Below are 26,035 nucleotides of genomic sequence, written 5' to 3'. Positions count from 1 at the left end.
CTAGTGTTGGGTTAGTGCGGTTGAAATTTGCTCATAACTAATGACAACTCAAGACGTTTTACGAGAATGTTTTCTATTTTGTAATATTGAAATATTTTCATGTTATTGATATGTTAGGTCTGTCTGTCAGTTTGTTCGCTCACAACTCGGAAACTACTGATCGTATTTTCGGACAGTTAGATATAAGATTAATTTGATAGAGCCGAATATAGACATATTTTATTCGTATCGATTGTTGCAAAAAAAATAAGTATCTTTATTTGTTATTTTTTAGAAGTTACTTTTTTACATATGTTAGAAATTGGTTTACAAATAATATTACCAAAGTCTGTTTTACTAGAAACCACTTAATGGAAATTTGACAAAATTCGATATTGAAATAAATGCTGCTAATATAAAACAGAAAAACAGTAAAGGCTTACCTTGCTAAATACGAGTCTCCGCCGACGCGATAAAAACTACAAAGTATAATATAATATTCGTGCGTTAAGCTCCGAGTGCAATACTATTACAATTATAAAAAAATAAATACACAAATATATAAAAAAAATACACGAATATACAACTTGGAAGTTTTTACAATAACTACCATTTTATTTAGACGAATGTATTTCCACACATTAAGAATAGCATTTTCTTGTTACACATGTGTAGGTAAATTAGTTAAATAAAATAAGAACGTTTAGAAAAAAGTTTTATTACCTACTTATTCTAATTCCTTATTATAAAAGTATTAATTTAACATAGTATTAATTTCGTTATACTGTACAATTGAGACAGACCTTATGTCTCAAAGTGAGTGACACCGGAAACCACTTACTACAAGATGGGCCGTGATAGTGAAATAAAAATCATTGTTACGGAATATTAAGTAATTAAATCGTTTTTAGTAACACGATGTGATTTTTAAATTTAAACTTTATTTATTAACTTAATTTAATAATACAAAACCTCATTATTCACTTCTATAAGAAATGAAACTAGAGTACTTTCTAGAATATACAAGCGCTTCTGATTTAATGGTTCTTAGCTAATTTACTCGCGTGTTCCCGTGGGTGAACACCCGCACGAAACAATAACAAAAACAACCAGACCCTAGGCATCTTTAACAATGATCCGAAATCGAATTCGGACCGGTAATTTGCTTGGGGCCATTAGTAATGACTCAGTCACCACATAAAAGTTCTCAAAATAAAAATACGTGACAGATAATTCATTTATGTACATATTCTGTTAGTAGAACGTATTATAATTCAAAAGTTTAAACCAAAAATCAGGCATACAAAATGTCTTATTATGAAATCACGATTTCGTTTTGATCTAAGATATTAATAGATTTTTCACGAACGTTAGGAGTATGTAGGTAATTGATGAAAAAGATAGGAGTGGGTTATTGAAGTTTGCTAAACAAAGTTTTGGAACGAATCTCGTGAGGTGTATATTTTGTCGTCAAGGGAAACACAAAGAGAAACGTCACGTCATTGACATCATAATATTGCTGCAAATCGATACGTAGCACACTTTTAAATTTAAATTACAACGATCCAAAATAGATAAATTGAGTCGTCTATTATCAAAGCCGGCAATCTGACTTTTGGACGATGATTGGTAAATCAGAAAAACAAATTATTGACTTTGTATTCCATTGGCAGTCACAAAACTCTTCGGAACGACATCTTAGATAAATAACAGGTTAACTATTAACCTTCATTTAATGCAGGTTTTGAACCGTATTCTTTGAAGGAGACGATTATATTCAAATCAATCTGAATTGACATACCAATAAAAAAAATTTGTCCAAATGCACAGATTGCCACCTTTGATAATAGACGACTCAATTGTGACATTTACGCAATCCTCTTTCGTCACTTATTTGATCTTTTTAAAACGCTTCTTCACGACTTCACGCGTATTTCTGAGATCACCTAATAGATTTCATTAGACGTTCATTAATATGTTTCATGTAACAGATTTTTGTAGCGCTAACTTAATATATGTCGTCACTCCTTTAAAATTAAAGTTAAGCATTTGTACTGGTGGTAGGACCTCTTGTGAGTCCGCGTGGGTAGGTACCACCGCCCCGCCTATTTCAGCCCTGAGGCAGTAATGCGTTTCGGTTTGAAGGGTGGGGCAGCCGTTGTAACTATACCGAGACCTTAGAACTCATATATCAATAAAAAAATAAAAACAATTTTTTAAGTCTTATTAGTTCGTGCGTCTCCATCTTTTTCTACATAATAAGTCGGTTTATCATCCGTAATTTAAATCACTGATACAGTCCCAAACAATACAATCACGGATTTTCAAGGTTTTTTCGCAAAATTCTCGTAGAGCCAGTCCCAAAAATTGATTCTCCTCTGCTCGGGGTCCACTTTCGATGTAAAGTTCCCAGTGATATCTAGATAGTTGACGTGCGAACTCTCATTTACAGGTAACCATTTAAAATCTACAATAGACTCGTAATCGACCGGTGGTGTCGGATTTCTGAAATAAAATTATTTTGTTTGTTAATGTACAGAGACATATTTTCATTTGACGAATGTTATTTATTCATCTTTATTTGACTATTATGCAAAATAAAATACCGTAAAAGTGATTTTAATTAGGTTTTCGACTTGCGAAAGCCGCAGAAAATATATCTAATAATTCCTTGTAAATACGATTATTGTAAATATGTAATTTAAATGTAATAAATAGTACAGATGCAAAATTCGGAAGGAATAACAAAAATAGAAAAATGATATCCTAAATGTTTTTAATTTTAAGAAGATTAGGTAAGATTAAATTTGATCGGTTTCTTTTTACTAGAGATTCCAAGCACTGTTGTTAGGTTTATTTAGAAAGAAACGATTAATTTTACTGAAAATGCCCGATTAGACTCACCCGGTTTTAGCAAAGTTAGTCCACATTTGTACCATTTTCTTCGATACGGCCCATTCCGTGGAACCTTCGTCTAATCTGTAATTTATTCTCGAGAAATAAAACAGGTATCCCATTTCGTCGCCGTGACAGGCTCCTGGGTGCGTAATACCCAGCATCCGTTTGAAGAGACCCAGGGCGCCGTCGAATGCGAACCGATATAAATATGTTGGACTAGTTCTGTTGCTAGCGCCGTAAAGCCGCACGGTCTCCAACGTCGGCCTCAAGAACATGACGTCCGTGAATAGCTGACGAACAAAATATTACAAAAAAAAAATTATATTACATACGTACGTAACTTTTGTAAAATGATAAAATCGTAAAATTATTAGAAAATGGCGTTAAAAAACTGGTCTTCCTTTGTTATCGATATTACAAAAATTAAACAATCTCTTTCACTAATTAACATCTATACTAATATAAGTACTTAGTCTGGCCATAAATACTGTTACAATTAAAAATAAACAAAATATTATATTTGAATTTGGAATTTGTCATTTTTATATGATTGCTCATTGAGTTTTCTCATTTTGGCGCCAATACATTGTACAATATACAATATTTTGCGATATTAAAATGGAGTGGGGTGATAAAGAGAACCGAATCGCTGTGATTGCATTACACAAACTAGGTACCTATGGAGCCAAATGCAATTTTTAAAACTCTCCATACGCTTGGTATTAGTAAAATGTTTGTGTACCGGGCTATTAATAGGTGCAATGAGACCTCCTCTGTTTGTGACAGAAAAAGATCTGGCCGTCCACGTAGTGTTCGTACGAAAAAGGTGGTCAAAGCAGTAAGGGAAAGAATTCGAAGAAATCCTGTCCGACAGCAAAAGATTTTATCTCGGGAGATGAAGATAGCACCTAGAACCATGTCGCGTATTTTAAAAGATGACTTAGGACTTGCAGCCTATAAGAGACGTACTGGTCATTTCTTAATTGATAATTTAAAAGAGAATAGGGTGATAAAATCGAAACAACTACCGAAGCGGTACGCAAAGGGAGGTCATAGAAAATTTTTGTTTACGGATGAGAAATATTTTACAATTGAACAACATTTTAATAAACAAAATGACCGTATTTATGCTCAAAGCTCTAAGGAAGCTTCCCAATTAATCGACAGAGTGCATCGTGGGCACTTTCCGACTTCAGTGATGGTTTGGTGGACTTCAGTGATGGTTTCGGACTTCATCAGAGCCTCAGACTGGCCGTCGTCTAGACCCGATCTTAATCCGCTGGATTATGATTTATGGTCAGTTTTAGAGAGTACGGCTTGCTCTAAACGCCATGATAATTTGGAGTCCCTAAAACAATCCTTACGACTAGCAGTGAAAAATTTTCCCATGGAAAGAGTGCGTGCTTCTATTGATAACTGGCCTCAACGATTAAAGGACTGTATTGCAGCCAATGGAGACCACTTCGAATAAGCTTTTTATACTTTAAATTGTTTTATATTTATATATTAAACTAACACACTGTAAAGGTAATAAATGTTATTCGCCATAGAATTTTGTTTGTTTTCCTTTGTAACAGTATTTATGGCCAGACTAAGTATATAAATCTACAGTAGTTTTTACGGATGTTCCGTTATAAATACTGAACCATGCATCCGATTGACTTGAAATTTGGTATCCATGTGGAAAATACATGTACTTAATGGATAGGCTTATATTTATATGAGTGTTGGACTCCCTACACCAGTTGGGGGGGAAGTTAATAATGAGAGTCTTTGTGGGGGTGAGAAATAATAATGTTAATTTTAAATGCCCAGCGAAGCGGACGGGTACCTACAGCTAGTATTACTATTAAACTCACATCAATCAGACTGTCAATGTTTCTAACATCGACAGGTCTTTGTTGGAAGTAGAATGCCCTGATGACGTCCGTTATTTTTTGGTTTAGGGTAACGTTTTGCTGAAGTAACTCCGGTGGGACCACTCGTTTGAACTCTTGGTCCAATTCTACCAGCAACTTCGGATAGCGTTGTAAACCTGGAAAACATGTTTAATAATGTATTCAAAAGATTAACCACTTTATAGCCTTAAAATACGATATCTTATTCCTTTAAACGAGCAATTCTTGTATATTAATATATATGTATATAATCTGAATCTCGGAAACGGCTCCAACGATTTTCATAAAATTTAGTATACAGGGGATTTCGGGGGCGATAAATCGATCTAGCTACGATTTATTTTCAGAAAATGTTGTTTATTCGTGTTTTCAACATCTATTGGCGAATAATAATACTATTTTTTTTAATTGAGGGCAACTAACGGCTTTAGAGACACAACAAGATGGCGTTATCAAAAAAAAACGAGCAAAGCGCGGTCATCATCTAGTGTTAGATTTAATTGAGTTGTCCCATAAATGAACAGGATGATATAAATGCGAAAGATCAACTAGTGCGGTCTTGTATTTCTAAGCAGACAGTAATTATTAGGCTTGGAGTTTTTAAGACGTCGTTGTGTCATGTGGCGGTGAACGCCACATAGTAGTTAGGTTAGTTAATAAATTGTAGTAAGTTATAAGAAAAAAAATCAGTTGGAGGTGAAGCGGGATCGACAAGAAGACAGAACATCAACGAAGATCATAGAAAGAACAAGAACAACAGATAAAAATACGGATGCTTAGTCGCTCCCGCACCCATAGGAGCGTCCTCGATTTATCTCGCATCATCATCACTACTCCATCACATATAAAAGCCAGCGGAAACCACCAGGGGTGTAAGGGGGTGTAAGATCACAGAATAGGCACAGAGGGTTGTCTTGAGGCCCGTCTTGTCCCCTCATAAGGGGTCACGATAGCCCGAGTCTGCGGTCTTATAAAACGGGCCCTATCACAGATACAACCAGTTTAATAATAATAATCAAGGATAGCTTAACGCCTGCGTCATGTCTAAAATGCGGGCAACGATTATTTCGCAACAGTTTCTAGCTAAAACTATTTCACGTGTTTGGGTATACGTTACCGAAAATAAATACGAATGCGAACGAGAAACTTTAGTTATGTAATGAATGGGTACTGGGAAACGACCCATTGCTAAACGTTATTGCAAAGTTTAATATGAAACGAATTTTAGCACAAACAAAACTAACGAGATATCGATACATGTGATTATTAGAGATGTACTACCTATACAAACACGTGTTGTGTTATGTAAATTTTAGTAATAATGTAACAAACAACTTGATATTTTGCTTGTAGCCCAGTTAAACCGGTACCGGCTGTTTCGATTATATAATTTGCGTGATTTGCATACCTAAGTAATATCATAAAGTTTCGCGAATTCACTTTAGAAGAGTACCAAACATTAAGACTAGAAGATTTTTAATTTAAATTTTTAAAAGACTTTTGTTTGTTAATGTAAAAACAGTATCATAGCAAATTCGATGAAGCTAACATAACCAACCCTTTGAGGATTTGAGGATACTAGCAGTAGGTAAGCAAAAAAAATTATCGTAGGCATGCATTTGCTAATGATATTTCCTCTGGGTTTTTTTTCCATTTATGCTGATAGCCTTGAAAGGCTATTTAAGCTCCACCCTAGCGTATAGGTGAGCTCTCAGTGCTCAAACCGGAAGATTATTATTAATTCTATTAACCTTATTATTATTAACCGGTATTCTATTAACCTGGTATTACAATATAATGTATTAATACTGGTCCCAACGATACCGTATGTACCTATATAGTAACATTTCAAATTTCATACAAACAAAGAACTTTGAAGTGGATTATCGGTGAGCAATATTTTAAATAAATACTCAAAGGCAATAGTTTATATATCGAGTGTACCTACACTTCAAGTACTAGTGGTTAAAATAATAACTACAAAAAGGTACTGATTTTTTTTTATATCTGTGTTCTATTTTAATTGGTTACTTTAGAAGTAAACGTTTTCAGAAAAGATGATACGGTGTCATGCGCTTGCAAACATATTAAACTTGTGCTTTTTGGTTCAATACCCGAAACATTCAACGGGACCATTGATATATATAAAATCAATGAACGGGACAGTCTAATGGTGTATTATCTGGCACTAAGTTTTTTGTTAGTTCCATTAAGCACTTATTATCTACTCCTATTTCTATTTCTGTCACGAAGCACTGCATTTCGGTTTGAAGGGACAGCTGTTACAACAACACAATTTAAACTTAGCCCTCATGATTCTAGGTGGGTGGCTACATTCCCTTTGTGATGTGTCGATGGGCACCGGGAACCATTTAACACCAGGTGGGCCGTGAGCACATTTACCGATCTAAGCAATAAAAAAATTCTGTTCACTGCAGCGTACTATTACTGATGTGATTTGATTTGATTTCAAGTTAACTTCTAATTCACGTTGAGATTAAGTTCTAACGTCTCAAGTATAGTTACAACAGCTGCCCCACCCTTCAAACCGAAACGCATTACTGTTTCACGGCAGAAATAGGTAGGGCGGCGGTATCTACCCGTGCGAACTCACAAGAGATCCTACCATCAGTGATTACGCAAATTATAACTTTGCGGGTTTGATTTTTATTACATGATTGTTACTCCTTCACCGTAGAAAGTCAATCGCGAACACTTGTTAAGTACGTATTTCATTAGAAAAATTGGTACCCGCCTGCGGGATTCGAACACCGGTCCATCGCTAGATACGAATACACCGGACGTCTTATCCTTTAGGCCACGACGACTTCATATTATGTACATTTAATTGAAGTCATAAACGATCTGCGATTATTTTTTTAATTTTGAAGTACCTACGATAACATCAAACTGTGTTAAGCTGAATGTTTTCCAGTAAGAGCCGGCACCGATTCGTTGCGAAAACTAAATAATACCAAAACTTATGAGTCGAGTTGGTATTGTGACATTGAGCGTTACCGCGCGCCGACACGAGGATGTGACATAAGCGACATGTTACCCTACATTATGTAAGCAGTGCAAGTTATTGTCGTAATATTTCGTTTTTAATTGTTCCACTTCTCTTGTTTCGTTGTTACAGTTGAGAGGACGAACTCGCCCACCTGTGTGCTTAGTGTGAGTTTTTTAACGTTCTCGTTAGCGTAAAAGTTAGCTCATATTTGAATGGAATGGGATAGTTTGCCTACGTTTGCCGTTAGGGGCGCTGTGCCAACTCCATACAAAATTGAGTTAACTTTTACGCTATCGAGAACGTTAAGAAACTCGCACTAAGCACACTGGTCGGTATTGGTTACCAGAGGTGATCGTGGGCATTCACGATCCAATCAACCACCGAAGTTTCAATTCTATTGTAAAGTTTATTCTATTCTTAAAACTTGAACATAAGATTGCTTCGTCGTTGTAATAGGCTGAGATGGAGGCACCCGCCAGTGTGAACATATAGTTTACGACGGGCTGCTTTCCTGACATCAATCATATTTCGAAACGCAGCCGCTAAATGGTAAGAAAAAGCATAATTAATATATTAACTGCTAACACTAAGGAATAGTGTTGCGAAACTCCTAGAAAACAACGTTTGTATTCATATCTGTGGCTTTTATATTCTGACAAACTATTATTTGATGTTTTCAATTTTCATTCGCAACTGGCATAGTCGAAGTTCATAGACTAGGTACTGCATGTTATTTGATTTTAGTTCAAAACTATACATTGTTCTTCCTTCGTTGTCGATTTAAAAACGGGATTTTCTCCTTGGATCTTTGAAATTTTCAGTTAATGCGTGTCATTACACTTTTCATCACAATCTCACATCTGATACCACGTGATGTCAGGTAAAAGGTTCGTGATGAACCATTTTTATTTTCGATAAACAAGTACCTTAGCTCCGGAAACGAAATATATACTTTCAAATCTCTACGTTCCAGGGAAAATGTTGCTCACTTCCAAAATGTCACAAAGGATGAAATTAAATTGGCATGAAATGGAAAATTACTATGACAATACACTCTTGTAAATAAATATTATCAACTCCGAACGCAAAATATCGCTGTATGTAGTATTAACAATCCCTAACGTTTATTGAAATAAGATTAAAAAGCAGATTTTGCAATTTGAAAATAAAACTCAAGGGCACGACCTCAATTTGCGATACCTACTAATAATACTAATATTTGATATTAAATTTGTATCCACACTTTTATATTATTTGGCCTCGGATTTTTTTTGTAGATAGGTGTACGCTGTGTGTGCTTTTAGACGTATGATGGAGCCCATAAACGATATGCGATCTACTGGCTAATCAAACAACGCTTGTACAAAGCCGCTGGACCCATCCAACTATGTCGTCGTGGCCTAAAGGATAAGACGTCCGGTGCATTCGTAGTTATATAGCGATGCAACGGTGTTCGAATCCCGCAGGCGGCTACCAATTTTTCTAATGAAATACGTACTTAACAATTGTTCACCGTTGACTTCCACGATGAAGGAAATCGTGTAATAAAAATCAAAACCGCAAAATTATAATTTGCGTAATTACTGGTGGTAGGACCTCTTGTGAGTCCGCACGGGTAGGTACCACCGCCCCGCCTATTTCTGCCTTGAAGCAGTAATGCTTTTCGGTTTGAAGGGTAGGGCAGCCGTTGTAACTATACGGAGACCTTAGAACTTATATCTCAAGGTGGGTAGCGCATTTACGTTGTAGATGTCTATGGGTTCCAGTAACCACTTAACACCAGGTGGGCTGTGAGCTCGTCCACACAACTAGGCAATAAAATAAAAAAATTAAGTGGCATTTCTTTAATGATGTAAATAATGATTTTGAAAGGCTTTTTGTTATGGCACCACAAAAAACAGGGATTCTTATCCCTGCCTTTTGATATGGAAAATCTTATTCTTTGCTTCTTGTGAAGTAGATTAAAATGATACAAAACAAACAAAACTTACGTCGAAATAAAATTAAGCCTTCCTGTGCGTTGTATCCTGTCAGAAACGGTACGTCTGCTCCCGGGAGAGAGTTTCTCGGAGTTTCAGTGAGGAATGAGTCTGGCAAGTCAGGCTCGACGGCCGGTAAGAATGGCAGCGCGACTGTGCTCTGTAGATCGGCTGATTTACCAGGAGCTCCTGCCAGTCTCGCTCCCGCCTTCACTAGCAACTCGCTCGGAGTCGCGCGGAGATACCCTGATACAAGCAAGTAATTTTTATTTATTTATTAAGTTGCACCAACAAAGTGATCATCAATACAAAACATTGACCAATTGACAAAAGTTCATGGCAGATGTCACCTCAAATATAGGTCCAATCGACAGTGCATTACAACAAAAATAAAAAATAAAATATATAACTAAGATTTGATTACATTTGATTGATTGCTAAATATTAATTTATATTTGATTTGGAAATGATCCGTGACAGATTTTTCCTGTAAGTTGCGAGACAATTAGAAAAAACATCTATTTCACTTAAAATTAGTTCAGCGCAATCGGACAACTCCGAAGGAACATTGACGGAGACCGCGCTACCGTGGACATTATTGTAGTCCCAAAGGATTTTGTTTAAGGGATTATTATTTTAATTTTATTATATCATTATATATAAGGGGGTAATTATATCATAACCATGCGATTTTGTGTTTAATGTGTTATTGAACTGTTTATTGACCTTGACTGCCGTAACACGAGAGCATAGTTATTCAAGGCCAGAGTTGTTTTATTAAAGGTAATTGGTATTCGGACTCCACATGTATTCGTTCATGTCTTGGGTGAGTTTTAGGTACCCCATCCAAAATGATAAATAATTGTAGAACACCATACGTTAAATAGCTTTATTTCGCTGAAGAGCACATTAGTATTTTTGCCTACCTATATTAATAACCTCGAGGGCTAATCTTAGCTTCACCGGATGTGTAGGCGAGTTCGCTAGGCTCAGCTGGGAGACTTTATAATAGTAGCCCTAGCAAGCGTAGTGCTTCGCGACCCACTGCGATGATCCGGCGAGAAACCCAATGGGCTTCGTCTGTCAGTTAATTTTCACGATGAAACTTTCGTCGAATTCGAGGGATTTTACGAGAATATCGACCGGTGCTTGTAGCCCTAAAACCGATAGTGGATCGGGAAGATCCAAATTGACGTGTTTTGGGTGACGGCGACTGTTTACCGTAAGACATCGCTTTAAGATGGTGAGCGGAGCGTGGGTCTCAGGTTGCGTAACAGCAGACGATTACATACAAAGAGATTGTTAATAACCAGTCGTGTTTGGAGAGAACAAAATCACTACCGGCACTCTTGGAATTTTATTATAGACATAGTTAATTTGAACGGAAATGTTTACTGATAATTTAATGAGAGAAATATGTTCATAATTTCATGATTAAGCCTTTATGCACATAAACACCTTTTGAAGAAGAAATGAAGGTATATTATACAAATGATTTATATGTCTTTGCTTTTTTAAATTTTAATCACATGAAGTAATTAAAAAGTAATGAAAGCTCTTCATATACATATCGACGCTTGAAAGGCAAACGTGACTAAGCGACAATGCGTGAACTTTACAGTAGACTAATTTAAAGTTGAAATTAATTTAAAATATACGTGACAAATACCTGAAAAAAATCTATTTTAACGAATCTAGCTGTAGGATTGAAATAATTTTAATAGACCTAGAAATATATTTTTTTTATCGCATCGAATATGTTTATTGCCTATCATTTATGTACAAAGCGTTTGCCTTTCAAGCGTCGATATGTTAAGCCATGATGTATTGAAACATCCCCGAAGGTTAACAGTAAGGAATAATTGGAGATTCCTGGCATGAAGGCACAAAATAGATCAAGTTCGAAACATTTGTCTTCTCTAATATTTTTGCGTGTCCAGTAATGTAAAGCAAATCACATTAGCTCGCAATCGGATTTTACCTGCTTAAAAAATACGGGGGTTGCTATCTGCCTTCGTTACTATCAGGATCACGAAATATGAACTCATTATAACAACCAGCAGGTACTTGAAGATAAAAAAAAAAAAAAATTTTTTTTTTTCGTTTTCGGTAATTCATTTTCGGCAATCTTTTATTTAGACCCTGCAGACAAAAGCTCATTAACCTTTATACAATATAATTAAACCATTCTCGACACAACATGTAGTACCGGAAATGGTATCCACACGACTGATACGTACACCACACCACCTACACATTAAAGCCTCACCTAGTAATTCTGCTGTACTGTTGGTGTCGATACCAAGCTCTCTGCCGAGTTCGAAGGCACGCTCTCGAGGTTGTTGTGCGAGTGCCCACGGAGACAGGGCCACGCCGCTTTCAGCTATGGCTCCATGAAACAAACCCTTAAAATTTTAAAATGAAAAAAACATAATCACAACATTCTGAAAAGTTTAGAACAAAGAATGGAAGTGGCTTAACTCTGCCCCTGACTTCTATGAGTGACGATAACCACTCACCATCAGGTGGGCCCTATGCTGGTCTGCCTACACGGGCAATATTTTTTTTAATGATATTTCTACTATTTTACAAATGGTAAACTATCTTAAGTATATATGTATTGGTATCATCGTCGTGTCATGCTGTTTGAAGGGTAGGCCGTTATTTTTATGAAATTGAATTTCGTCTTTCGTCAGCCACGTGGCAAAGTAAAAAGCAGTTTTATGCACACTTAATAATGAAAGATTACATAATAGATTTGCAAATTAATTAAAATCAAAACGTTCATAACAAAAAATAAGACAGTCAATAGAATTATAATGTAAGAAAACATATTGATAGTAACATGTAGATTACCCGTGAGGCCGGTGAAAGCATATGAAGGTGTACGGAGGCTGCACCAGCGGATTCCCCGAAGATTGTGACTCGAGACGAGTCGCCGCCAAATGCCTCAATATTGTCTCGTACCCATTTGAGAGCCATTACTTGATCCTTCACAAAAAATACATAATAATATATTTTTTAATTCTACTCTTATTTAATTTTTTTATAAGATATTATTATCTCTGTACTGCATAGTTTAATTACAACGGTTATATTCGTAAGGTGAATGTCAAGTTCATTTATTTTAATAAAATGAGTCTCTTTTTGAAATAATTTATAATTAATTTATTCATTTCAGCTTTAATGGAAGTTTTTTTTTTATTGCTTAGATGTAGCCTGGAAGTAGCCAGGCGATGTTGTTGATGAGATAAAACTTAAACTTTTCAAACAACATTTTCCATTTATTCTTCCAGAAACAATGAAATTGGACAAAGCAATTTAAATCAAGCACTTTAAGTTATGACATGCAATGTATATATACTATATAAAAATGAATTGCTGTTCGTTAGTCTCGCTAAAACTCGAGAATGGCTGGACCGATTTGGCTAATTTTGGTCTAGAATTATTCGTGGAAGTCCAGGGAAGGTTAAAAAGGTGAGAAAATATAAAAAAGCTCGGAATTATATAAAAACAAACAATTTTGTTTTTCCTTTGATGTGTCCCCTTGATGTGTCTTTTATTTATCGATTGAGGCACTACGAAGTCTGGCGGGTCAGCTAGTATTTTATACAAATTAGAATAAAAGGGATTGGATTAGATTGAATAACTTTAATCTTGCAGCAATGGGCAATAGCAAAACTTTTAGTCATTCGGACTTGACCAAGATGCTAAAACCATGACCGTCGGTTGTGAAAGAGCGACGACGTAATTGGCCGTCATAACTGCCAACAATTTTTACGGTGTTTGCCTTCATGCATGCCATTATTTGACATGGAAACAAATACTCATCAATTGACAAAATTCCTAAAAACTCTTTAATTATGTTTCAAAAAAAAGCATTAAAAACGAAATACAAAATTTAAATAAACTATTTAAAAGCCTTTTCTTTATCCACCTATTAATGCATTTCGAACCGATAGATCTGCAACTCTTATATCGTATCTACAAAAAGGCTGATATTAAATAATCTTTATCTTAGTTTACTAATAATTAACTTAAAAATAATGTGTTATCAATACCCAGGTACCACTTGCTTGTCTATTTTCTCTACGAAGCGTTCATGCATTACGGTTTGAAGAGCCGCCATATCGATGTAATTGAGACTGATTCAATGTTACTGGGTGGTATTCACTTTATAATGCTTATGAGCTCCGATAATATTTTAACTAAGAGCCGTTAAAGATATTGAAAGCTTAATATAAATTGCTCGAAAGCTTTGCTTACTTTGAGTCCCATATTGCCAGGGACTTCTTCGTTTTCGAGGCTTAAAAAGCCGAGAGCTCCAAGCCTGTAGTTTAGGGTGACCAGAACTACTCCAGCGCCGACCAAATGGTCAGGACCGTACAAGAAAGCATTGCCGGATCCAACCGCGAAAGCCCCACCGTGGATCCAAACCATTACGGCTAATTTTGGATTGTACCTATTAAAAATGATTACAGGATATTTAAAAAATAATAATAATACTGTATGTTTGTGTCAAATTAATCGAATTAATTACTAGTATCTACTATTAGTATAGTAGTAGTAGTAGTATCTATTATTAGTATAGTAGTAGTAGTAGTAGTAGTATCTATTATTAGTATTGTAGTATTATATCTAGTATCAATACAATATCAATACGAGGGCAATAAAAAAATAATAATAATAAGTAGGTACTTATAAGCAAATCTACTCATTGGGGTTTTTTGTATTATTGACGTTTCAAATAGGTATTTTAATTCTTCATTCTACAAGTTTTAAATGTATTAAAGGTTTACCCAGAAATATTATCAGGCAACGCTGGAGTATATACGTTTAGGAAGAGACAATCCTCATCGCCCTTATATGTATCAAATAACATAAACCGATGAGGGCAGACTGCTCCTTCTTCTAGCGCATCCCGGACCCCTGACCAGGGCTCCAATTGAACTGGAGGTCGGAAACGCAGAGACCCGTGCGGCGGTTGCGCATACCTTAAAATAAAATATCAATTTTAGTTGGAAATTGTGACTTAATCGAAACTAGATTCATGCAAGTAATCTCGATATTAACGCCACCGTTGTCGATTACTAATCTGGATGGTTCCATGCGCTAGCTATCATAAATATAAGTGAATTGAAGAACAAATGGATAAAGGGGTATTGAAGAAAACTTATTTTTGAGATCGCGAGCAGTGGTTTAGCAGAACACCGATTAGTACTGACTAGTCATTATTAGTACCGAGAATACCTACTACTTATCGATTTTTATTGACCACCGATTACTGACTACTGATTAATACCGGTTAATACTCACCGGACTAGCACTAACTAATCGGTGCTTTTTTAATTTCATATTAACACGAAACTTTGTTTTAATTTATTAATTTATTAATAATGAAAATTTAAGCTATGTACTTTGAAAAAGCATGTCTAATGGGTAGCTCTGCAGTACCTAATTCCTTTGAAGCTGTAGTAAGGAGTTTGGCTGGTGGTACGAGTAACAAGCTTTCGACCACGCAGAGCACCATATTTTGTTGAGATGATAGGACCGCCGCCGACTCTCATACGGTCTACCAAGGCGTGGACCAGTCTCGCAGCCCGAGCCGGCACGGCTTGTAATCTTCGCAGGGCGTGCTTCAATCCAACTGACTCACTAACGGTGCTAGATAAGCGTCTCCAAGCTCCGGTCACCTAAAAGAGTAGAGATTTCAATTAAAAACCAATAAAAATCAAACTCTGGTTAAACTGATGCTCAGTTTTATTTAATACTTTCGATACACTCGAACATTTTATTCAATTACCAAAGTTAATATAAAAACGAGGTACGAGGTATGATAAATTTTATTGTATAAGTGCTGTCTTCAAACCAGAACTAATGACGGTCCTGTCTAGTCTCCTACCCTATCAATACGGGCACATCATCTACCAATGAAATTTACTAAAATACAAAACGAAAACAATTCTATGTATGTATTTCATTAATTTTTATTATATAATATAATAAGTATATTCTTTTATTTTAAAATAGGTAGGTATGTAATTTTACAAGATCTGTTTTATCTTTGGATCGTTTTACGACTAGTAAAAATAAATTATTTACTTGTCCTTAAATGCAGCAATCGAGTTATTCAATTAGTGCACCGAAAAATGCGTCAACTAATTATTACTTACCTGACAGGTGAAATAATATAATTATGTGAGAATCCATTTAAAATATTTCTGTTAAACTGTTGATTATGGTACAATTATCTCAAGCCGGTGCTGGAAATAATCAATCACGAATTCCTCAACATACTATGTTTATGGTAAATTCAAAGGGTTTGGTTTTTGGTATTAATTTTTATGAAATAGTAAACGTAATAAAACTTTAGTTGATCAACGAACACGAAAACCTTTTTATTATTTAAGATGGGTTCACAGGCCTGAACCTGAGGTTAGGTTGGACCTATCCGTTTTGCGGAAGAAATAAGCAGAACCGATGGAGAAGTGAGGACTCATAATGCCATTACTATTTTTGTTGTTGCTTCGGGTATTATATAAGTACATATAATCATCTTCCTAGTTTTTCCTTCATAATGTTAGTCGTTCATCAGTTCGTGTTATTTACGTCATTACTTCATTTAACAGTTATATTCATTGAATGCCAGTAAATTAATATTACGGGCTTTGGTGCCCGTTTAACACTAGACGAGATATCTATGTCGCCTATCTATGATAAATTGAGACTAAAAATACCAGCGCATTTCTCATCATTAATTAATCACTCATTAGACACCATTAGGGGATTCGATTGTGGAATAAATAGCGGCTGCGGTGAGAAGTGAACTTTCAACTGCCTTAAAAGAATGATTAGTTTAGGTGTATTGTCTTTAAGAATGATGACAGAACATTACGTTTCTGTTTAGTGTTATTTATATATAAGTATATTGCTAAGTAAGTGATAAAACGATTTGAGTATTGTGGGTATGCATTTATTGTATCTATGTTTTTTTTCTTCATTATTTAATAATTTGCTTAAAGGTTTGGCCTCTTTGGTAGGTCGCTCTGAATATTGTTAATACAAAATAGTACACCTCAACATTCCTGCAGTATCTATTTTAGAATTTATCTGAATATATTGTCTGAATACATTGTGTGCAATGATAAAATCGTATATTGTACATTTATAGCTGTACGTTGACTGTTCCGCGTTGTTAATTGCGTTTTGATGGTAAATAAACTCTCTCTCTCTCTATCTGTCTCTCTTCCTCTCTCTATGAAGGAGTAGGAGTACTGGTGGTAGGACCTCTTGTGAGTCCGCACGGGTAGGTACCACCGCCCCGCCTATTTCTGCCGTGAAGCAGTAATGCGTTTCGGTTTAAAGGGTGGGGCAGCCGTTGTGACTATATTGAGACCTTAGAACTTATATCTCAAGGTGTGTGGCGCATTTGCGTTGTGGATGTCTATGGGCTCCAGTAGCCACTTAGCATCAGGTAGGCTGTGAGCTCGTCCACACACCTAAGCAACAAAAAAAAATCAGCATCGTTTGAGATAAATAACATAACGAACGGTCAATGAATACAAAGCTTACATACACGATACATCGATGACATTACGAAACTTAACATTTGAATTTGTGAGACGGCTATTGTCAGCTTATTTTTACGCAATATCAGATAGTTAGTTACCGAACCTTTCGTCGATTACACTTTTTTTTTCTCGGTACAACGGTATGTTGAAATTTTCTGATGTACATATTCATAGTGTGATGCATTTATTTCATAAGGCTGTAAGCGAAGTTCCGTGTGCTAAATCAAAATTGATCGAAAATTTAGATTACATTTAATTATTTTACCCTGGGAGTAAATTATCATTTGACACTTGAGGCCTATAAAATCAAAGGCAGCTAAACGCCTTAATGTCGTAAAATTGATTAACAATGGCGCTATCTTGTTTAGTTAGTTGGGCACGCTTTAGTGTTTCCATGTTATAACAAATGCATCTAAATCTCTAACAAATTCAGTTCAAAAATTTTATTTTTACTCCGTACTAAGTACTAATAAACGAAGATTTATCATTTAAAATTCAGATTATTTGTAATATTCTCATTCTTTATACATCTGCTTTAAAATAAAGAATATCGTAGCTATCCGAACAAAGTTATTTCAGCTTCTCAAACCGGGAGTGTTTCTAACACTTGTCCTAGCAAGAGCAGTACTTCGATGGATCGGGAGGATCCGTAATGACGTGTTTAGGGCCGATTTTTGTAGTTTACTTGAATATTTGACAGACTTGGATTTAGCTGCCTTTGATTTTATAGGCCTCACTTGTTCTTATGTTTTCTAAGCCGGCTCACGACCTCAATATAACCTGTGCCGAAACTGTTTTACAAAACGAAGATCGATTATCTTGTCAGTTAGACTTAGCCATTGATTTAAAGACTTAGCACGATAACACTAAAATCAAATCTAATTTTTATATAATTTAAATTTTTGGAACGCACGCAATGTAACACGATTATAAATCAAACGACAGTTACTTTAGGGTGGTAGTTTATTTCAGATTCGACCTCGGGAACGATTGTTCCAAATAATTGTTTAAACAGAAAGAAAAATTGCCTACCTTTGTAGGTAATATACGCACAGCCTTACCTGTGCATATATTTGCATCTATTTTAAGATTTACTATTTATATTATTCCAATAATTATTAGCCCAAAGACATTGTCGATACTGTTCAAATTGCAAAATATTGTTTGAGATCGTCTTATTCATTATCAATCTTTCTTGGCAGCTTTCCAAAGTCTATTTTCGTGAAAGCTTAATCAGGCCAAAAATTTCACAAATCAATAAACGGATCAATTAAAAAGAAATTAATTAAGATTTTTTCCTAGAAATAAATGAGCAAAATCTGCAAAATTTAAGGTTTTAAGGTTAGGCATGGGCAGATTAATTCACAATCTCCAAGTGACGTAACATTTGACCTAGTGACATTCACAGAACAGAATCCTCGTAGCTATAAATTTTGGCAATGCATTATTGAGTCGGAGTGGGTACGTAGCCGAATTGAAAAAAAACAGGCAAGCGTATGTCGGAAAAAGCACAAGGGTTCAGTAGTCAGAATGAACGCTCATACTTAAATTAAAAAATAATTAATAAATAATCAACATTCACTATAAATCGTTTGTAAGGTCCGAAAAATTTATAGAAATGAAATGACTAGTAGGTAACCTAGATAATGATTAAGCATTTTTTTCAACCCACGGACAACCATTGCTGGATAAATTTATAAGATATTTTACACTATAGCTTTTGTAACAATAGTGAACATAGGTGTTGCTTTTTATTATTGCTTAGATTTCTGAACGAGCTCATGGATTCCCTAGTGATAAGTGATTATTACCGGGGCCCATTGGCATCAACAACGTAAATGCCAACACCCACCTTGAAACATGAGTTCTAAGTCTTTCATAACACAACGGCTATCCCACTCTTCAAACCGAAACGCATTACTGCTTCACGGCAGAAATAGGCAGGACGGTGGTATGTACTAGTGCAGGTTCAAAGGCGTCCTCCACAAGTCAAAGTTGACCACAACCTTTCGAGTGATGTAGGACGAGTATCTTTCAAGAGGTCTTTGAAATACTAAGTTTTCATATAGACTTTCTATTTACGTTAAAATATTATTAATGCTTTTAAAATTGAAGAAAACTCTGACTGAATCTAAATATCAACATTTACTGTGTTGAAAATTCTTTATAAATTATGATATAGATAACTAGAACTTTTAAAAAGTTTGAAGAGATCTGTATGTCGTTTTGAGTTATTGTTTTATAAGATGCTCTTAAAACTGAATTTAAAACATAATAATTAATTCAGATTACGGAATTCTTTACTGTACGACATTCGACAAGCACATGGTTGTTTTTTTTTTTTTGTTAAAATTGCAGTAAGAAATCTCTTAATCAAGTTGTATAGCATGTTCGAATGAAATGCAATGGATCATTAATAAACTAAAAAGGAATCAACAAGTTTAATGGAGGGTTTAATGGAAAAAGTTGAACAGTTTGGATTCTTTAAAGTTTTTCAAGTTCATTAAGGTATTGTGAATATGAAACAAGGTAAATTGACGTTCTCTGAATTATTATTCAGTACGCTATTTGGGAACATTATGAAATCGGCTGAGTATGAGTATATTCATAACGATATATACTGAACATATATAATGAAAAAAAAACCAGTAATTTTCAAATGCAAATGTGATTTTAAAATCATGTCTCAAGATTGAGACCGACATTTGCTTTATAGTTTCCACGGGCTTCAATAACTGGCAGCTAGTTGCTCTGCTCATCTAGACCATTTAAATATAAAGTATGTTATCTTTGATCATTTCTATTTAAAAAAAAGTAATTATACCGTTTTCGCGACAAAATTAAAGTATAAAGTTATAATTTTTCAGTGTACGAAGTTTCGAATTAACAGTTTTCAGTTTTCATATAAATTAAGGCGACTAAGGTATTAATACTAACCACATTGTACCTAATACTAGAAACGCGATACTTAACGTAATAATAGTTTCAGGTATATATGTATTACCATATAAATAATATTATAATAATTTTCATTATTCTTCCCTTGTTCTGATTAAATAATATTCGTTTTCTTTTAAAGAAATTTCATATGGCTGCATATTTTTATTAGAAATTATTAGAAAGCAACAGCGAATACTCAGATTTTTGTAAAATAGCATAATAGAATAGCATCTATAAAAATTCATTGCCGACTAGCTAAGACAATTTCTAGGATATAGCTTTGAAACTAAAACGTCTGTGGCTTAACTATGTACATACATACCTAGTGTGTAAGTATTACATTACGCTTTGCTTTGCTAAAGATGTAATGAGAGTGCGTACGCACTGTGTTGCGTAAAATGGCTTAATCGTATCGTATAGATGCGATACGTTTCTCGTTGCGATATTTTTGTTTGGAACACATACCCCGGGTGACAGTGCAATTCACCTGATGTAATTACACGTGCGCAGGTTAAAACGTGCCGTTTTATTCAAAGGTTGTGCATGGGTGCCGTTGTTTACTTACTGAGTGGGAATTTTGTTTACTTAATGATCTGATCAAGAAGGAGCTTTAAGCGTTAAGCTTTAGGAACCGAAAGCATCGTCAGTGATGCCATGGTAATATGTGACGAGCAAAATAACACTGTGATGAGTGTAGGTTGAAAATTTCCTTATGAGGTTTCAATGAAATGTTGATTTGAAATTCATTTTTGTAACTCACCTTCATGGAATTGAGGCTAGAAGCCGCATTGGCAACAACATCTCCAAGAGTTGCAGGAGGAAGGGCATCTGTATGAAGCACCAATGCGAATGCACAAATGGACAAAGCGCGCCACCACATGCGCATCTCTGTCCTCGCAGAGCCTCAAAGTTCTTCGAGTATACAATATAGATTTCTTCTTAAAGTGCCCCTTAATTATCTAAAATTGAAAATAATATTTTAAGTAATAAGTATGAAAATTACTTACTACGCAATATGCTGGTAATTAACATTATTACCTAGCATAGCCAATCGTAGTAATTTTGAATACTTAAGTATTTTTTATAAAATGTAAGTAAATATAAAAAAATAGTATGAGTAGTACTACAATGATAAATATATTAGTAATTGTTTTAAGACATACTGTGTCTTTATCAGCCTATAGCAGTCCACTGCTGGACATAGGGCTCTCTAATTGCACGCCACTGAGCACAATCCTCGGCTTCTGTCATCCAGTTGCTGCCAGCCACCCAACATAGATCGTCACTCCACCACGCCTGAGGGCGTCCTGCTCTACTTTTGCAATTCGCGATCTCCACTCAATAACACGTTTACCCCAACAGTTATCGGTGGTCCGGCTAATATGGCTATCCCATTGCCACTTAAGCTTGCTAATTCGCTGTGCTGTATCTATAAATTTAGATAATACTATGTCAATGAATGATGTTATAATCCATTTCGTCGCGAAATGAAATAATATAAATTTTGTTTTTATAGGACTGAATGAATGGCAATCTCAGAATCCATCTAATATTATTCGGAGACAGTAGCTCATAGGTATCATAACGCGATTGGTGCCACAAGCTTTTAAGATATACCTTTCAATACCTATATAACTTTCAAGATAAGATCGAAATCTCAATTGTGTTGTTGAAGTACGGTCCCGCCAATCAAACCGAAAGAAATAATTTCTTAAGGGCAGAAATATCAACAGCAACAAGCCCACTAGTCAACTGGCGATGGCAGTTTACTGGCATAATATATTTCTTAGCGGAGGCCGCTGCCTGTTCTTCGGTGAAACCGTAATCCTTAAGTTCCGTAAACTTTTACGAGAAGAGATTGAATAGTGCTATTCCATCCAAGCACCCGAGTTTTTTTTATCATTGAAGGATTACTGGTGGCCCGGAGGCCTTCCAAATTTTACCAGGACAAGTGGGCGAGCAAAAGCTCAGCGGAGGGATGGGATTTGCTAACAGGTGATCGAGCACCTCCGAAGGAGACCTAACAACTCAAGAGCAGCGGCTTCGTGAATGAATCTACAACCGGATCGGAATCGCGACCCGCTGAGAAGATCCAGCGAGAAACTCAGCGAGCTGATGCATGGGTTAGGTTGCACGTTGAACTCTTTGTCGAGTTCGACGAGTGCGGTTACCGGGGGCCCCTAAGCCTGCTCCTTATGTTAGAGATGAAGGTGTCTAATGCAATGATTATTAGATCTGGTGGATCCGTAAGGCCGTGCCGAATTATGGAACACACATATACCTATGGATTCCTATTGCATAGGTTACGTGCACATTATTCAGTGTTGATCACTTTAATGATATTTTTGTTCGAATGAGGGGGCAAACATATTCTCGGCAAATGTAAGTCAGACTAAGTAGTTATTGTTGAGTACAGCGAGGCGTGCTTGGCCGTCCTCTGTGGTAGCTGTGTTATTCAACTTGCACTTTCACTATTGTCAGTACCAAACCCGATGAATACTGGTTGGTTTATAGTATAAGCTCTATTAAAACAATGCTCATATGCCCTTCCAAGGCCTCAAGACATTTAAATATTTTCATACAATACAATTGAAAATTCTTTCTTGTTTCACAAAACTTGTCGCTTTTTTTTGTTATCCTACCTATGCTGATAGCCTTGAGAGGCTATTTCAGCTTCACCCTAACGTGTAGGTGAGCTCACGGGGCTCAAACCAGAGTGTTGCTAGCACTGGCCCTAGCAAGAGCAATGCTTCGCAGAATCTACCACCGGATCGGAAACGCGACCCACTAAGAAGATCCGGCGAGAAACTCAGTGGGATATGTCTATGGGTTAATTCGCTCGTCGAGCCCTTCGTCGCAAGCGACGGGTTCGACGAGGACGGTAACCGGACACTTGTCGCTTACACAGAGAGATGTGTATGGTTCACAATAACCACTAAAACCCGTTCTGTGCTTGTCCACACATCGCGTACAATAAAAAAACTACATGTCAATAGTCATTTAATTTAGTAGGTAACACGCCGTAAAATAAAACGTCTGAAATGTCATAAATCTCATATTCATCGAACTTCCCATCAACTTTAAATCGTGCACTTTGTTGTAATTTAAAAAATGTACAATACACAACCATCCATACAAAACGGAAGCACTTTGTGTTTAATTTAAGTTATGTAAGGAATACGACGCCATGCTATAATGGATGTTGTAGATCGCGATAATTCCACAGAATATTTACGTCGTTCAGAAAATCAGACAGTATACATTGAATTTAAAACGTCGAACGCAGCTTACATAACTCGTGTCGCTGACAGTTATCGTTACATCACTAGAAAATAACATCCTTTACTGTGTATACTATTTTACTACCGGAATTTTAACGCGAACCCAGTTCTCAGTACTAGCAAGTGAATAGTTTAACTGAGTGTAGATGTATCCCTTTAGGTTTTACTGCTGGTAGTTATATATATACATTGAAGTCGTTGTGGCCTGACAGATAAGACGTCCGATGCATTCGTGTTGAGTGATGCACCGGTGTTCGAATCTCAGACGGGTACCAATTTTTCTAATGAAATACGTACTTAACAATTGTTCACGATTGACTTCCACGGTGAAGGAATAACATCGTGTAATAAAAATGAAACCCGCAAAATTACAATTTGCGTAATTACTGGTGGTAGGACCTCTTGTGAGTCCGCGCGGGTAGGTACCACCACCCTGCCTATTTCTGCCGTGAAGCAGTAATGCGTTTCGGTTTGAAGGGTAGGGTAGCCGTTGTAACTATACTTGTGACCTTAGAACTTATATCTCAAGGTGGGTGGCACATTTACGTTGTAGATGTCTATGGGCTCCAGTAACCACTTAACACCAAGTGGGCTGTGAGCTCGTCCTCCCATCTAAGCAATAAAAAAAAAAATAGTAAACATCTATGTAACTTTGCTCTCATGGTGCGAGTGGCTGGAGCCTGACAGAAGAAGCCGGCGCCATTCTTCCCTGAATCAGTTTATAGCTCACTCTTTACATGTTCTATGTAGTTTAAAATTAATAATTCTCTGTTACTTTTTTATCTTTGCCCGCGCACTTCCTAATCATTGAGATTAGGAAGTGCGCGGGTTTTATTTAATATGAACTATATATAACTATACTATACTTTTATTTAATATGAACTATAATTTATGCTCGAAATTTTTTACAAATGTTTCTAACCCTTATTTTAACATGTTACTAATATGTCAATGTCATTGTACTACAGCGAACCCTTATTTGGATGTGGTCATATAGAGACATTATTGCTTGTACATAATGATGAAGTTACATTTTGCGATTAGGTATTTTAATGATTATCGAGAAGTTCTGAAAATGAATTTTAAGAAAGTTATTAATTAAATTTTTCCGTCCATTAACCTAACCGTTATTTTTAAATACAAATATAAAGGGAGTAAAAACTGCTTCTGTATTCATCCTATAAACGCAATCTGAATACCTACTCTTAATTCAATGTTTATGTTCTTTGTCAGAAAAGAGAAGGTGTCTTTTATACATGGTTTATACAAGGTACATAATATACATTTAAACACTGTCTAAAACATAGAGAATCTTAATATAATCATTACGATAATATTCTTATGTAAGAAATATTCTTATGTTTACTTTTGTTGCTCATGCATTAATGGAGAGTTGGCATAGCACGAAACTTATTTTTAATTCATATTTATACTAATTGTAGGTGCCTATCGCTCAACGTATTGTCTTATAGTTAAAAGTCTTGTGTTTTGGATAGTTTTGAGCATAAAACAAGTAATAATTATGAAATAAACACTGTTGTTTACCCGGTTTTACTATTATTTCCCACAGTCTATCCGTGGTCATGGTGCTTGAAACAGTGCCGAAATATCGTCATCTGAATAAAAGTTAAAATCTTGGTATATAATAACAGCCCGTTAAATGTCCGTGTTTATAAGTATGGATAGCCGCGAAAGTTTAAAAAAAAACGTATCTTGTGATAAACATTACCTAAAATTTTAGAATCCGTTCACTCCGTCTTAAGCACAATTGTAAACACAAGCTCAAATGGCTCATAACACTGAGCACTTTAAAAACACACGATACAGTTATTACTTAACGAATGTTTAGTATTGACACGAGTAAGCAGCTGGATATCAAAGGTCCCGTTTGTAGGATTGGTTGAGGCGCGCACGCTGACTGTCGTTCACGTTATTATGGTCGATTCGCGGAACGTTGCGTTCGCCGAACTATTACTCAACACCACCCACTACTGCCTCATGCAGTAGAGGCAAATTGTTATCCAATTATTACTCTGAATCCGATCTTTATAATTTACAAGTCGAACTTTTGAGATGCAATAGCACTGAGGTCTCAAATGTCTACTATATTTATTCTCAACTAGCTGACCCGGCAGACTTCGTAGTGCCTCAATCGATAAATAAAAGATCTAAACTTTTGTATAAAATAAACTTAAAACAAACAAAATAAATTCGTCCGATGGGGGACACATCAAAGGAAAAACAAAATTGTTATTTTTATTTAATTCCGACCATTTTCATAGTTATCATCTATCTTTTAAACCTTCCCTGGACTTCCACAAATAATTCAAGACCAAAATTAGCCAAACCGGTCAAGCCTTTCTCGAGTTTTAGCGAGACTAACGAACAGCAATTCATTTTTATATATATAGATAGATAGATTATTCTGATATTCATGTTATCTGGATCGAACAAAACTTGAACTTAAGCTTGCTGAAAT

The 26,035-nt window shown here is 35.7% G+C and overlaps 1 protein-coding gene and 1 long non-coding RNA gene across 3 annotated transcripts; one reads left to right on the top strand and one right to left on the bottom strand.

Moving 5' to 3' along the window:
- Positions 1–681: 681 nt before the first annotated feature.
- On the bottom strand, positions 682–25,511 carry LOC101735690 (carboxylic ester hydrolase). Of its 2 annotated transcripts, none has more exons than XM_004924468.5 (11): positions 25,286–25,511; positions 21,036–21,234; positions 15,219–15,457; positions 14,564–14,758; positions 14,031–14,226; positions 12,621–12,755; positions 12,034–12,169; positions 9,777–10,010; positions 4,737–4,912; positions 2,884–3,167; positions 682–2,484 (listed from the first exon to the last, which is right to left on the bottom strand). In XM_004924468.5, exons 2-11 carry the CDS (start codon positions 21,159–21,161, stop codon positions 2,304–2,306), a joined length of 1,902 nt encoding a protein of 633 aa, XP_004924525.1. In that variant the 5' UTR covers positions 21,162–21,234; positions 25,286–25,511; the 3' UTR covers positions 682–2,303. The 2 variants fall into 2 exon arrangements, with proteins under 2 accessions (XP_004924525.1, XP_062532096.1); XM_062676112.1 differs by lacking the exon at positions 25,286–25,511 and adding an exon at positions 25,102–25,233.
- Positions 7,720–9,957, top strand: LOC134201402 (uncharacterized). The gene is made up of 3 exons (XR_009976678.1): positions 7,720–7,843; positions 8,242–8,334; positions 9,820–9,957. It is a non-coding gene; the product is annotated as an uncharacterized LOC134201402 (long non-coding RNA).
- Positions 25,512–26,035: the final 524 nt, after the last annotated feature.

This window comes from Bombyx mori, chromosome 25, assembly GCF_030269925.1.
Source record: "Bombyx mori chromosome 25, ASM3026992v2".
In the NCBI taxonomy this organism is placed as follows: domain Eukaryota; kingdom Metazoa; phylum Arthropoda; class Insecta; order Lepidoptera; family Bombycidae; genus Bombyx; species Bombyx mori.
This window is presented reverse-complemented; position numbering and strand designations above follow the sequence as displayed.

What these genes read in the sequence shown, in the direction of transcription:
- LOC101735690 (XM_004924468.5), bottom strand. Translation starts at nt 21,161, where the DNA reads ATGCGCATGTGGTGGCGCGCTTTGTCCATTTGTGCATTCGCATTGGTG. An exon ending in CAGTACAGCAGAATTACTAG is followed by an intron (nt 10,011 to 12,033) that starts GTGAGGCTTTAA and finishes TGCTTGTATCAG; the next exon opens with GGTATCTCCGCGCGACTCCG. An exon ending in ACTAACTTTGCTAAAACCGG is followed by an intron (nt 2,485 to 2,883) that starts GTGAGTCTAATC and finishes ATTTTATTTCAG; the next exon opens with AAATCCGACACCACCGGTCG.